This window comes from Sinocyclocheilus rhinocerous, unplaced genomic scaffold (assembly GCF_001515625.1).
Source record: "Sinocyclocheilus rhinocerous isolate Xijiao unplaced genomic scaffold, SAMN03320098_v1.1 scaffold1043, whole genome shotgun sequence".
Classification (NCBI taxonomy): domain Eukaryota; kingdom Metazoa; phylum Chordata; class Actinopteri; order Cypriniformes; family Cyprinidae; genus Sinocyclocheilus; species Sinocyclocheilus rhinocerous.
Window position 1 is genome coordinate 1,648,810 of NW_015642610.1, and position 13,759 is coordinate 1,662,568.

Genomic DNA, 13,759 nt, shown 5'->3' on the forward strand with positions numbered 1-13,759 from the left:
TTGAGGAGTGTTCCTTTAAGGTCTGTCACAATTTAGCTACAGTACTTTCCACTATATAAATAAAAAATGTAGTGGGTTTTGCATTTGGTGTAAACAACTAAATGTACCAATATAATAAGTTATATAATAAGTTCCCCATTTTTCTGAGAAAAGTCTATTTCAAAGAACTTCACTTTATTGCATATATGTACATATATTTTGAAATATACAATTTCTTGAAACACAATGAATGACCGATTAAATCAAAAATACAGTCAGGTGTGATGGCATGGCACAGCACTGGACTTTTAAGGCATTCCTTGCATGTATAAAACCTCCAGAGGAATATGAAAAACAATAAATGTATACACAGTACACAAAATCAGATGTCAAGATCCCTTTGCACCAAAAGTCAAGAATGTGGAAAGTTACACAATCAAGCGAAATCAATGGAAAGATCAAATCAAATAAGAGAGATGTATGCTGCAATGCACAATGTGGACATGCTTACTGCAGTATTGATAGTTAATCTACCATGTGCACTTAAATAAAAACTGTTTATTTATGTAGAATTTTAAACTAAACCTAATTTGATTATTATAAACAACTCTATGATGAATAAATGCTGAATACCTATAAACCCTAAATCTTATACCTGTAATTGTGTTTGAGCAGTATTGAAAAAATAAATAAAAACATAAAATACACACAAAACCTTTTGCATTTGGAAAGCCAGCTTGTGCATTCAAAGTTCCATATACAATAATGTGTGAAGACCGCCAGGAAAACTGATCAAGGACAATGCAACTCAACTGGAACGCACTTCTCTTTTAAACTATAGCATTTGTATCTTAAGTCATCAATTGTCAGCTCAGTGTTGCTATTATGCTACTATAAAGCATTTCCCTTTTTATACGTAGTTGCCACATGTGCTAATGATTCTTAAATACAACAGATGAAGAATGCCCATTTAACAAGCCCTTTATGTTGTTGTGTTACAAAATCGAACACTCAAACCAACATTTCAGCAACTTAATCATGAAAAACTAGTATTAATTTATTATGACCGCATCAGTATGTTAAATTATAAATATGATTTGGAAATTCTTTCCATTTCAACTTACATTACAATGGAAGATAAATAAATGATGTTAAAGTCAGTGCTTAGATAGAAGGGGTTCATCAGGCACGGGTTGAGTTCTCGCTGGCCGGGGCCGAGGGTTTGGTGTCATGTCTGTGCGGTCTGTGCTGCGGACTGCTGCGAAGATTGTCATCCATCTGTGACATAAACATACATGACGATAAGAACCACAGGACAAGTGTTCATTGCAAAAAAATGTGTATGAAGAGCTTATGAGATACACTACATAGGCAAAAGCATGTGGACACCCCCCCTCATTGTGTCTGTTTCAGCACAGGTTCATAAAATCGAGCATACAACCAGGCATACACTGTAAAAAAAAAATCCTTGAAATTTACGATAAAAAATGGTAGCTGTGGTTGCCAGAACTTTACTCTAAAAATATGGTAACATCATTTTTTTAATTTTTGAGTTTTTATCTCACAATTCTGACTTTTTTTTTCTCTTGCAATTCTGACTCTTCTAAAGAAGTCACAACTCTGAGAAGTCACAACTGTGAGATAAAAAGTTGCTTTTTTTATTTATTTATTTTGTGGAAACATTTATCACAATTCAGTTTGGGATAACTTATCCCTCTCACAATATCACAATTTGAATTTATGTCTCACAATTGAGACTTTTCTCTCAGAATTGTGGGATAACATTTCGAATTGTGAGCAATTCTGAATTTATATCTTCTTTAAAAAGTGAGAATTGTGAGATATTTGAGACACTTTTTATTAAATATTTTCAGCACGATGCTGCAAGACTTTTCTTTTCCAGCATGAAATGCCCCTAGAAAAAAATCAAAGTAAATAAACAGTTTATTAAGTCTAGTTGGACTCTTTCTTGACTGGCCTAGACTAGCCCAGACCTGAACCCCATTGAACACTGAATTGGGAAATTGACTGTGAGCCAGATCCCATCACTCAATATGAGTGTCTGACATCACTGACGCTGCTGTGGAATTCTGAATAGGAACAAATACATTTCAATACATTGTGAAAAAACAGTGTCCACATACTTTTAAACATGTAACTGCAATTTCTAGTGACATTAAATTCAGAAGTGAATCAGCAGATCTTGCCAAGACCTTTTCAATAAGGTTGGACTCTTTGTTAACAAGTTGTGTCAGTTTCTGGAGGTTTGCATCGACAGGATCATGGGTAGCCGTCGGAGAGCCTAGCAAGAAGGCAGAGATAGAGAAAAGACGACAGGACACTGATTCTGAAGAAAAGCAGACGTTTTTAGACGCACGTGGGAGAAAGGTTAGTGCAGATTCAGAGGGCAGCCAAAGAAACAGAGCAAATCACTTAAAATAGCCACGAGGCCCAAGACCATGCTGTTATTAAACGGTCTTTTAGCATTTGCTATGAGCCAAATGTCTGGGGTTGAAGGCAATGGAAAGGTAATTAATCATGAGTGTCTGGTTAAATGATTTAATTCTATATGATTCAACAGCAGGTTGAGATAAAGTAATAAAAAGACGAAAGAGAGCAGAACAGGACCAATACTATGTTTTTTGTGGTTTTATTAATATAGTTCTAGACAGGCTGTGACAGAGGTCTTACTACTTACAGTCCATTCTCTTCTCAGCAGAGGCGTCGGTAAAGTAGTTTTTAAGGATGGTGTTGCAGAACTGGCAGAGGTTATCAAGTTGGTTCAGGTGCTTCTGAAGCTGGCCACTGGGAAGAGGGGCTTTAATAAGAGGGGCGATATGGCCAAAAACAAAGGCGTCCAGGCTTGTAGGCCTGGCAGATAGAAAACATGGTGAACTTCAGGCTGATACATTTAAGAGGATTACATTTAAAGGGATAGTTCACCAAAAAATGAAAATTCTGTCATCATTTTTCCATACTATGGAAGTCAATGGCTACCGTCAACTGTTTTGTTACTAACATGCTTCAAAATATCATATTTTGTGTTCAGCAGCTGAAAGAAATTCATACAGGTTTGGATCATCTATAATTGATAAATGATGTAATTTTTAAGAATTTCAATTTTTTTAGTGAACTATCCCTTTAACTCAATTTTACACTATTTAAGATTTTTTTCAATGTTTTTGAAAGAAGTATTTTATGCTTTTATACCAAAGCTGCAATTTTTTCTATCAAAGATACAGCAAAAACAGTAATACTTTGGGGGAGTTGGAAAATGAGCCTATTTTCAAAAATAGTGGAGTGTTCCTTTAAGGTCTGTCACAATTTAGCTACAGTACTTTCCACTATATAAATAAAAAATGTAGTGGGTTTTGCATTTGGTGTAAACAACTAAATGTACCAATATAATAAGTTATATAATAAGTTCCCCATTTTTCTGAGAAAAGTCTATTTCAAAGAACTTCACTTTATTGCATATATGTACATATATTTTGAAATATACAATTTCTTGAAACACAATGAATGACCGATTAAATCAAAAATACAGTCAGGTGTGATGGCATGGCACAGCACTGGACTTTTAAGGCATTCCTTGCATGTATAAAACCTCCAGAGGAATATGAAAAACAATAAATGTATACACAGTACACAAAATCAGATGTCAAGATCCCTTTGCACCAAAAGTCAAGAATGTGGAAAGTTACACAATCAAGCGAAATCAATGGAAAGATCAAATCAAATAAGAGAGATGTATGCTGCAATGCACAATGTGGACATGCTTACTGCAGTATTGATAGTTAATCTACCATGTGCACTTAAATAAAAACTGTTTATTTATGTAGAATTTTAAACTAAACCTAATTTGATTATTATAAACAACTCTATGATGAATAAATGCTGAATACCTATAAACCCTAAATCTTATACCTGTAATTGTGTTTGAGCAGTATTGAAAAAATAAATAAAAACATAAAATACACACAAAACCTTTTGCATTTGGAAAGCCAGCTTGTGCATTCAAAGTTCCATATACAATAATGTGTGAAGACCGCCAGGAAAACTGATCAAGGACAATGCAACTCAACTGGAACGCACTTCTCTTTTAAACTATAGCATTTGTATCTTAAGTCATCAATTGTCAGCTCAGTGTTGCTATTATGCTACTATAAAGCATTTCCCTTTTTATACGTAGTTGCCACATGTGCTAATGATTCTTAAATACAACAGATGAAGAATGCCCATTTAACAAGCCCTTTATGTTGTTGTGTTACAAAATCGAACACTCAAACCAACATTTCAGCAACTTAATCATGAAAAACTAGTATTAATTTATTATGACCGCATCAGTATGTTAAATTATAAATATGATTTGGAAATTCTTTCCATTTCAACTTACATTACAATGGAAGATAAATAAATGATGTTAAAGTCAGTGCTTAGATAGAAGGGGTTCATCAGGCACGGGTTGAGTTCTCGCTGGCCGGGGCCGAGGGTTTGGTGTCATGTCTGTGCGGTCTGTGCTGCGGACTGCTGCGAAGATTGTCATCCATCTGTGACATAAACATACATGACGATAAGAACCACAGGACAAGTGTTCATTGCAAAAAAATGTGTATGAAGAGCTTATGAGATACACTACATAGGCAAAAGCATGTGGACACCCCCCCTCATTGTGTCTGTTTCAGCACAGGTTCATAAAATCGAGCATACAACCAGGCATACACTGTAAAAAAAAAATCCTTGAAATTTACGATAAAAAATGGTAGCTGTGGTTGCCAGAACTTTACTCTAAAAATATGGTAACATCATTTTTTTAATTTTTGAGTTTTTATCTCACAATTCTGACTTTTTTTTTCTCTTGCAATTCTGACTCTTCTAAAGAAGTCACAACTCTGAGAAGTCACAACTGTGAGATAAAAAGTTGCTTTTTTTATTTATTTATTTTGTGGAAACATTTATCACAATTCAGTTTGGGATAACTTATCCCTCTCACAATATCACAATTTGAATTTATGTCTCACAATTGAGACTTTTCTCTCAGAATTGTGGGATAACATTTCGAATTGTGAGCAATTCTGAATTTATATCTTCTTTAAAAAGTGAGAATTGTGAGATATTTGAGACACTTTTTATTAAATATTTTCAGCACGATGCTGCAAGACTTTTCTTTTCCAGCATGAAATGCCCCTAGAAAAAAATCAAAGTAAATAACAGTTTATTAAGTCTAGTTGGACTCTTTCTTGACTGGCCTAGACTAGCCCAGACCTGAACCCCATTGAACACTGAATTGGGAAATTGACTGTGAGCCAGATCCCATCACTCAATATGAGTGTCTGACATCACTGACGCTGCTGTGGAATTCTGAATAGGAACAAATACATTTCAATACATTGTGAAAAAACAGTGTCCACATACTTTTAAACATGTAACTGCAATTTCTAGTGACATTAAATTCAGAAGTGAATCAGCAGATCTTGCCAAGACCTTTTCAATAAGGTTGGACTCTTTGTTAACAAGTTGAGTCAGTTTCTGGAGGTTTGCATCGACAGGATCATGGGTAGCCGTCGGAGAGCCTAGCAAGAAGGCAGAGATAGAGAAAAGACGACAGGACACTGATTCTGAAGAAAAGCAGACGTTTTTAGACGCACATGGGAGAAAGGTTAGTGCAGATTCAGAGGGCAGCCAAAGAAACAGAGCAAATCACTTAAAATAGCCACGAGGCCCAAGACCATGCTGTTATTAAACGGTCTTTTAGCATTTGCTATGAGCCAAATGTCTGGGGTTGAAGGCAATGGAAAGGTAATTAATCATGAGTGTCTGGTTAAATGATTTAATTCTATATGATTCAACAGCAGGTTGAGATAAAGTAATAAAAAGACGAAAGAGAGCAGAACAGGACCAATACTATGTTTTTTGTGGTTTTATTAATATAGTTCTAGACAGGCTGTGACAGAGGTCTTACTACTTACAGTCCATTCTCTTCTCAGCAGAGGCGTCGGTAAAGTAGTTTTTAAGGATGGTGTTGCAGAACTGGCAGAGGTTATCAAGTTGGTTCAGGTGCTTCTGAAGCTGGCCACTGGGAAGAGGGGCTTTAATAAGAGGGGCGATATGGCCAAAGACAAAGGCGTCCAGGCTTGTAGGCCTGGCAGATAGAAAACATGGTGAACTTCAGGCTGATACATTTAAGAGGATTACATTTAAAGGGATAGTTCACCAAAAAATGAAAATTCTGTCATCATTTTTCCATACTATGGAAGTCAATGGCTACCGTCAACTGTTTTGTTACTAACATGCTTCAAAATATCATATTTTGTGTTCAGCAGCTGAAAGAAATTCATACAGGTTTGGATCATCTATAATTGATAAATGATGTAATTTTTAAGAATTTCAATTTTTTTAGTGAACTATCCCTTTAACTCAATTTTACACTATTTAAGATTTTTTTCAATGTTTTTGAAAGAAGTATTTTATGCTTTTATACCAAAGCTGCAATTTTTTTTTATCAAAAATACAGCAAAAACAGTAATACTGTGAAACTGTTTTCTATTTGAATATATTTTAAAATATAATTTATTCCTGTGATTGCAAGACTAAATCTTCAGCAGCAACACTGAGTAAGTATCAAAAATACAGCAAAAACAGTAATACTTTGAAACTGTTTTCTATTTGAATATATTTTAAAATATAATTTATTCCTGTGATTGCAAGACTAAATCTTCAGCAGCAACACTGAGTAAATGACATTTTTAAATATATTAAAACAGAAAACAGTTATTTTAAAGAATGTTGGGAACAAGAAAAAAAAACAATAAAGACATTTCTTAAAATATCTTCTTTCATGTTCCACAAAAGCAAGAAAGAAAGTCATACAGGTTTGGAATGGCATGAAGGTGAGTAAATGACGACAGACTTTTATTTTTATAACTATCCCTTTAAAGAACTGATAAATATTACGGGATAAAAGAATTCAAAAACTCACCTGTCTCCAAAGAAGAAGTGGAAGTTCCCAAGTCTGTGGGAGAGCAAATTCAGGCACTCTTTGGCTTCACTGTAGATCTAAAAGAAATTCTATTACTAACCATACAATTTTATATTCATTATTATGAGGGATGGCGAAACTACAATAGCACATTTGTGTAACATATTTAATTAAAAATCCTCTGGTTTCTACACTCCACCTCAGGCAGATTTGCTCATGAGGACAAACAATTTTCCTGAGATAAACTGTTTTCCATCTCACAATGCAGAACCACAAACATTTCCATTTCACCATGGCATTGAAAAAGAATAGATGAATTCAATGCAATGCATGAAACATAATGTCTCAGTAACTGACGTAAATCGTACATGAATATGGATCTGTTTTCTCATACCTTTCCCTCTACTTCTGTGATGTTCAGCAATGGTGACTCTGCTTTGGTCAGTAAGATGCGGGACAGAGCCAAGCTGGCCTGTCGACCTGGTACAAAGAAGTTGAGGGGGAACGGGGAATGTGACGTAAACCAGGGTCGGGTCAGGTTAGCATAGTTCTCTGCGTCCACCCAGAATGTGTGCAGCTACAAATTAACAGCACAGATCTACACTTAATTCATAACATCATCATTATGAGGATCAGATATGACTCAAAGCAGTAAGTGAATTGCAGATGGACCCACCAGTGCTGGCCGCAGCTTTTCCTCCAGTAGGGCGATATAAGCCATTGTATCTGCACCTTGCTTAGCCGTCAACTCATAGTCGGCATTGAATCTCTGTGTGGATTGAGCAACACATGTTTTATTGACACTTTAATATACAATCCAGGGAGCATAATCACCCTTTCTCAAGCGCATCATACTTCGTGGATGTTATAAGTTGCACTGAGTAAATACAGCTGGATATACAGCTTCATTTCAGGCTGTAAAGCAACAAAATGTGATTATTTTAAAGGGGGTGATTCTTTTCTATACCCACTGTATATTCCCAATAAATATATTTATATAAAAACGTTGGGCTGCTTGAAAACTAGATAAATTCCGTGATTAAATATTTTTAAAGGGGTCATATGACGATGCTAAAAAAGAACATTATTTTGTGTATTTGGTGTAATGAAATGTTTATGTGGTTCAAGGTTAAAAAAAAAACATTATTTTCCACATACTGGACATTATTGTTTCTCCTGTATGCCCCGCCTTTCTGAAACGCATCGATTTTTACAAAGCTCATCGGTCTGAAAAGCAAGGTGTGCTCTGATTGGCCAGCTATCCAGTGCGTTGTGATTGGCCGAATACCTCAAACGTGTGACGGAAATGTTACGCCCCTACCATACTGTCATGCCGTGTCCCCGCCGGAGCGACGAGACAAAACCAATAAAACCCATTATAAACGAGGCATTTGTTGCATCCAGTGGGGACATAATTACGGATTATAATGACTTATACTGTCTTTTTACGCGTTGCGTTGCATCGCGCCGCGCCGCGTAAACATAAAACCATGTCTGCATTTGTGATCGGAGAAACGACAAACAACAAGCGCTACTCTACACTGCTCAAAACTCACGTTTGAATCGTCAGTGGCAAATTCTTTAAATATGAAAACGTACTTACAGTCTGTGAGTCAGCATTATTTGTCAGCATCATAGACTGTATAGGGTCAGCATACGCGCCGAAGGGGAAACAGAGGAACTGAATTAACAGGAACAGCCGGCATTGTAGCCTACTCTCCCAGGAAACAGTCCTCGTCCTCCGTTAAATTGGCTGCACACATCTGAATATTTGGTTTTAACTGTTCTGGAACAGTGTTGTAAATACAACTTAACCACTGATTTCTAGTCATGTCCTCTTTTGGAAAAAACAAAGTAGTTTCACTTTCACAACGAAACACACAGCGCCGTAACGACATGTTAATGTATGAATTTCTTTGGTAAAGTCATGTAATAAGTAGGATAACATACAGTCAGCTGGTCAAAATAAACCACTCGGGTCCTGGTTTCATCAGAATTCTTCTGCGATATTCACTGACAAACTGCAAAATACCCCCAACTTACTTTACACAAAAAAGAGGGCATCGCTAAACAGATATGAATTTCTACCTGTTTTCGTAGGAAGTTTAGAATTTGTGTTGGTTCTGTGACTGTGGATCCCTCAAAGTGTAGCTGTGGCACAGATGCTGTGGAGGGAGAAACATGACAGCTGCAGCTTAACCATCAAAGAGCTTGTCCATATACAAACCCCTCTCATGCACTTCAGCAATGCTTGCCATTCACAATGTTACATTTGGAAAAAGACATGGATGATTGTGGCTACATCCCAGACTTTCACTACATTTAACATGCTCTTACACCAATACCCTATTAAAAAAAAAAAAACAATCCTTCCTTACCTGTTATAGTCCTCCATGTCCAGTCAATAGACTTTACTGCAAGCGCTGCACCTGAAAATTTGGCATATGCCTATAAGAGAACATTAAAAACATATGAAGGTGAACAGATGATTGATTAAGGGTTAAGTAAATATTAATAATCATCACTAAAGCGCTACACTGTAACTAGGACTTTTATTATGCATTTTTACAAATGGTTATCAGAACGCATGTTTTCAGGCAGCTGCAAAAATAAAACAAAAAGCTACACTCCTTTACAAAACACAAGCACGTGTGTACAATCTATAATCTAAGTGAAAAGCGTGTAAAAGAGCCCATTATACCCTTCAGATCCTATCAGCATTATTCATCTGACCTTCAAGAAATAAAACCCGGAGCTGTGCGACACATATCAGCTTACGTTACTATTATCATCCAGTCAAACCAATGCAATGCAATTCAATTCAGTCGAGCTGCTTTTTGCATGACAGCTACGGTAACAGGAAGCATCAGCTGACAACTGAACTGGCGCATGCTATAGTGTACAGAGACTTTTATTTATCAAAGTGACTCTGAACACTGCTATCCGGATCCCAGGACACGTCTCTCCAAAACTGCATCGACGTTGTTGATTAATTATTACATTGTGAATATCCATACAATACAAGCGTTAATATAACGCGTGTAGTTACCAGCACGATGAGGGAGTCTGTGTGCACGGATGGCAGATCCCAGTCGCCTCCCCAGCAGAGCAGCTCCATGGGTTCCGCCATGTTTGTGTGCATGAACAGCAGCAGCAGCCCGTCCTCCAGCATCCCAGTGCGCTAGGAGAAAATTTTCACCCACAGCAAATGTTTGTTGAAATACATAAATGGAGGCAAGAAAACGAGAAAGTTGGGTTGGCTTCCTTACAAAATAAAAAATTAAATTAAATTATAAAATACAAATATTACAAATAAATTAAATTATAAAAATAAAAAAACGTTACTTTTTATTTAATTAAAAATGACATAAATCAAAAAAATATTATTTGTCAAATTATGCAACAAAAAAAGTAGGTGTATTGGATAAGCTAACTAGAGACAGTGACTGATTTTTTGTGATTTTGGCCATCATAAAACAATTCTGTCACTGTTAGTGGACAAATTAAACTAGCAATAGTATAAGAGCTATGTGTCTATTAATGGTTTAGAAACCTGAGGGGGGCTATTGTCAACTCCGTTAGAGCTGGTAGACCACCAGAATTTTAACTTAATATAGTTTGGAAATGCACGGATAGATCATTTATTTGTATGATTATATTGGGAGTTAGGACATGTGGATGGATTTATTTCTGGGAGATTTTGGATGGATTTTGGTATGCGGCCTACTCTTCTACAGCTGGGTGGATGATAAGAAACTATTGAGGAAACCATCTTCAAGTAATTGTTTCCCCCTTCTCCTTACAATGGCACAACCTGGACATTTAAGTGATTTTCATTTTTTAAGAAGTCTGAGAAGATGTGCAACTCCTTTGGCTCCTGAAGTTAAGAACATACTGCAGTTAAATGGGATTCTTCGACTCAGATCTCGCCCAAGGGGTAAGAAAGCTGGGAGAAATTATATTCGTTCAATATGTATAATTGATGGAAATCGCCCTATTTCTTGTGGAACTGCTGTGGATATTAAAAGACAGCCAGCTGGGCAAATAATGTTTTTATTTGACTGTTGTTACCTATCTAAGAACTTAATTCATATCAAGATAAACCAACACAAGTCAATACCATCTATGCCTGGTTTTCTCCTTTCTAATGTGCGTTCTTTACGCTACAAATGTGATGAGCTGCACAGTGTAGCACTGAATAATAACTCAGCAGTTGTCGCCGTTTCAGAGACTTGGCTAAATGATGGTATCCCAGATTCAATTGTAACTTTTGCTGGATATACAATACCTCGCCGGGATCGCAAGGGAGGTGGGGGAGGAGGAGTTGCATTGTATGTTTGTAACACCATCAAACAAATTCGACTGACTCATCTAGAAGAGGACGAGCATGAAGCTTTGTGGGTCTGGTTACGTCCCAGTCGTCTTAAGTTGTATTATTGCTGCTGTGCTATATTTTCCACCATGCTCTTCTGCATCAGCCCAACCTGATTTACTAATCTCACAGTATTTGGATAGTTGTCTCAGATATATTGAATGTAGCTATCAGCAGGCTGCAATTGTCATACTTGGTGATACAAATAAGTACAAGTCTGAAACCATCTGCAGCAGACATGGTTTGAAACAAATCGTGGCTGGAGCAACAAGAAAGGCTAGTCAACTAGACTCTATATTTACCAATATTTCCTCCATGTATCAGACACCAGAGCATTTGCCTCCGGTTGGCTCTTCTGATCATCAGACTATCTTGATAAATGCAGGAAACTGGCCCACCAAGCCTATTAAAAATATTTTTTGCAGAAAACGTACCCCTGAGACAATCAGGGAACTGGGCCTCCTTATGAACACTACTGATTTTTCTCATATTTCTCACATTTTCTCACATTCACGAAGCTATGGATCCTGAGGCTAAGGTTGGTGCCTTTACTTCCACTATCATATCTGTCCTGGATAAAACAGTTCCATCAAAGAAAGTTTCTATCACAAACACAGATAAGCCTTGGATGACTGTTCAAATTAAAGATCTGATAAAAGATAGGCAGTGTGCTTTTTGTTCTGGCGACAAAACCTCTTATAGGACGTTAAAATCAATCATTGCCAAAAAAAATCAAGAACGCAAAGAAACAATATTACCAGCATGAGGTGGAAGAACTGCGATGCTCCAAGCCAAAACAATGGTTTAAGTCAGTGAAGAATTTAATGGAGATGGAAGGAGATAAGAGTGACATGGTGTCTCAGGATCAAAACATCATGCAACGTGAGTGTGACACTCTGGCTAGGCACTTTGCTTCTGTGTGGAATTATGCGAACCACATTTCTTTGTCTGAGGAAGAAGTTACCTGCAAGTTGTCAAATTGTAGTGTACCTCCTCTGAGTATTGGACAAGTTAAGACTAGACTCCGTAAAGTGAATGCAGCCAAGGCTGCTGGTCCCGACTGCGTTCCTCCTTGGGTGCTAAAGACTTTTCATGAAGAGTTGGCACCGGTGTTATGTGACATCTTCAATACATGCATCCAGCATAAAATTTTTCCAAAACAATGGAAGGAGGCTATAGTCAAAGCGTCGTTTTCCAGCAGATTATCGCCAGATCTCATTACTCGGCTGTGTTGGAAAAGTGTTTGAAGGAATCCTTTCCCGTTCCAGCTGGTGTTCCTCAAGGGGGACTTCTATCCCCTCTGCTTTTTGTCATATATGCATAAATAGCCTGGATTCATATTTGCCTCCTTCGGTAATACCTGTGAAATATGCTGATGATCTAACAATCACAGAGTTTCTAATGGGATCTTTACCTGGACTCACTCAGAAGGCCTTAGACTCTGTAGTGGAATGGGGACAGGAATTTACATTGGCAATGAATGGAGCTAAGACTGTGGACATGGTAATTAGTGCCAGGAGAGAGGATAACATTCCCTCCCCTCCCTCTCCTGTTATCTCAGGACATGCAATTAGTAGAGTTTCCACCTTTAAATTGCTTGGAGTTCAAATATCCTCTGACTTGTCATGGGATGCCCACATTAAGTACATGGTTTCGAAGGTGCGCCCCAGAATATACTATCTTTGCGCTGCAAAAAAAGCGGGTCTTCCTTGTGATGTTTTGGTACAAGTATATTTGACTTTTATACGGCCAGTTCTCGAATATGCTAGTCCAGTATGGGGTGGTCTACCTAAAGGTCTCTCTGAGGAGTTAGAGAGGATTCAACAGCGATGCTGTCGGATAATAGGCATTCCGACTTCAACTCTCCCAACATTGAGTGAGAGGCGGGAGGAAACCACCATACGTACTCTTACTAAAATACTCAAGGACAGTTCATCACCATTGCATTGTTTCCTTGTCATGTCAAACTTTAAATAAAACTAAACCAGCAACTATGTTCCAAACACTAGCTTGTAGCACACTTGTTTTTTTTTTACAAAAATGAATTAAATCTGTTTTCAGCTTTATTTGAGAGTCTGCAGGATACAATATGCAGGCAGTTGAAGAGTTAATGTGGTTCATTCATATGAAGCTGAAGGTTTAATTGATTTTCCATAACTCCTCTGTCGTAACACTCAAACTGGCAAGACTCAGCAGGGACATGTCACGCCAGATCATTCCTGTAAATGTGTTGTTTCTGTCTTTCTTTCTTTCTTTCTTTCTTTCTTCGGCAGATTGTTTGGATAATGCAGTCAGATTGTTAAACCATGATTATTTCTGTGTAAAAATCCTCATTAGCAACTTTAAAGTAAAGTTTAAAGGGGTCCTATTATGCTCTTTTACAAAGTCTTGATCTTGTTTTGGGGGTGTACTAGAACAGGCTCTCATAC

The 13,759-nt window shown here is 37.2% G+C and overlaps 1 protein-coding gene across 5 annotated transcripts; it reads right to left on the reverse strand.

The window, feature by feature from the left end:
- Nucleotides 1-230: 230 nt before the first annotated feature.
- Nucleotides 231-10,161, reverse strand: LOC107756305 (metaxin-3). 5 transcript variants are annotated; one of them, XM_016573342.1, is made up of 9 exons: nucleotides 10,008-10,160; nucleotides 9,337-9,406; nucleotides 9,047-9,123; nucleotides 7,635-7,727; nucleotides 7,353-7,535; nucleotides 6,959-7,035; nucleotides 2,678-2,850; nucleotides 2,193-2,281; nucleotides 231-1,257 (listed from the first exon to the last, which is right to left on the reverse strand). In XM_016573342.1, exons 1-9 carry the CDS (start codon nucleotides 10,128-10,130, stop codon nucleotides 1,162-1,164), a joined length of 981 nt encoding a protein of 326 aa, XP_016428828.1. In that variant the 5' UTR covers nucleotides 10,131-10,160; the 3' UTR covers nucleotides 231-1,161. The 5 variants fall into 5 exon arrangements, with proteins under 5 accessions (XP_016428828.1, XP_016428831.1, XP_016428833.1 ...); XM_016573345.1 differs by lacking the exon at nucleotides 10,008-10,160 and adding an exon at nucleotides 9,742-9,994; XM_016573343.1 differs by lacking the exons at nucleotides 231-1,257; nucleotides 2,193-2,281; nucleotides 2,678-2,850 and adding exons at nucleotides 3,503-4,529; nucleotides 5,464-5,552; nucleotides 5,949-6,121 and having other exon boundaries at nucleotides 10,008-10,161.
- Nucleotides 10,162-13,759: the final 3,598 nt, after the last annotated feature.

What these genes read in the sequence shown, in the direction of transcription:
- LOC107756305 (XM_016573342.1), bottom strand. Translation starts at nt 10,130, where the DNA reads ATGCTGGAGGACGGGCTGCTGCTGCTGTTCATGCACACAAACATGGCG. An exon ending in GACATGGAGGACTATAACAG is followed by an intron (nt 9,124 to 9,336) that starts GTAAGGAAGGAT and finishes CTCCCTCCACAG; the next exon opens with CATCTGTGCCACAGCTACAC. An exon ending in CACTTCTTCTTTGGAGACAG is followed by an intron (nt 2,851 to 6,958) that starts GTGAGTTTTTGA and finishes TCTATCTGCCAG; the next exon opens with GCCTACAAGCCTGGACGCCT.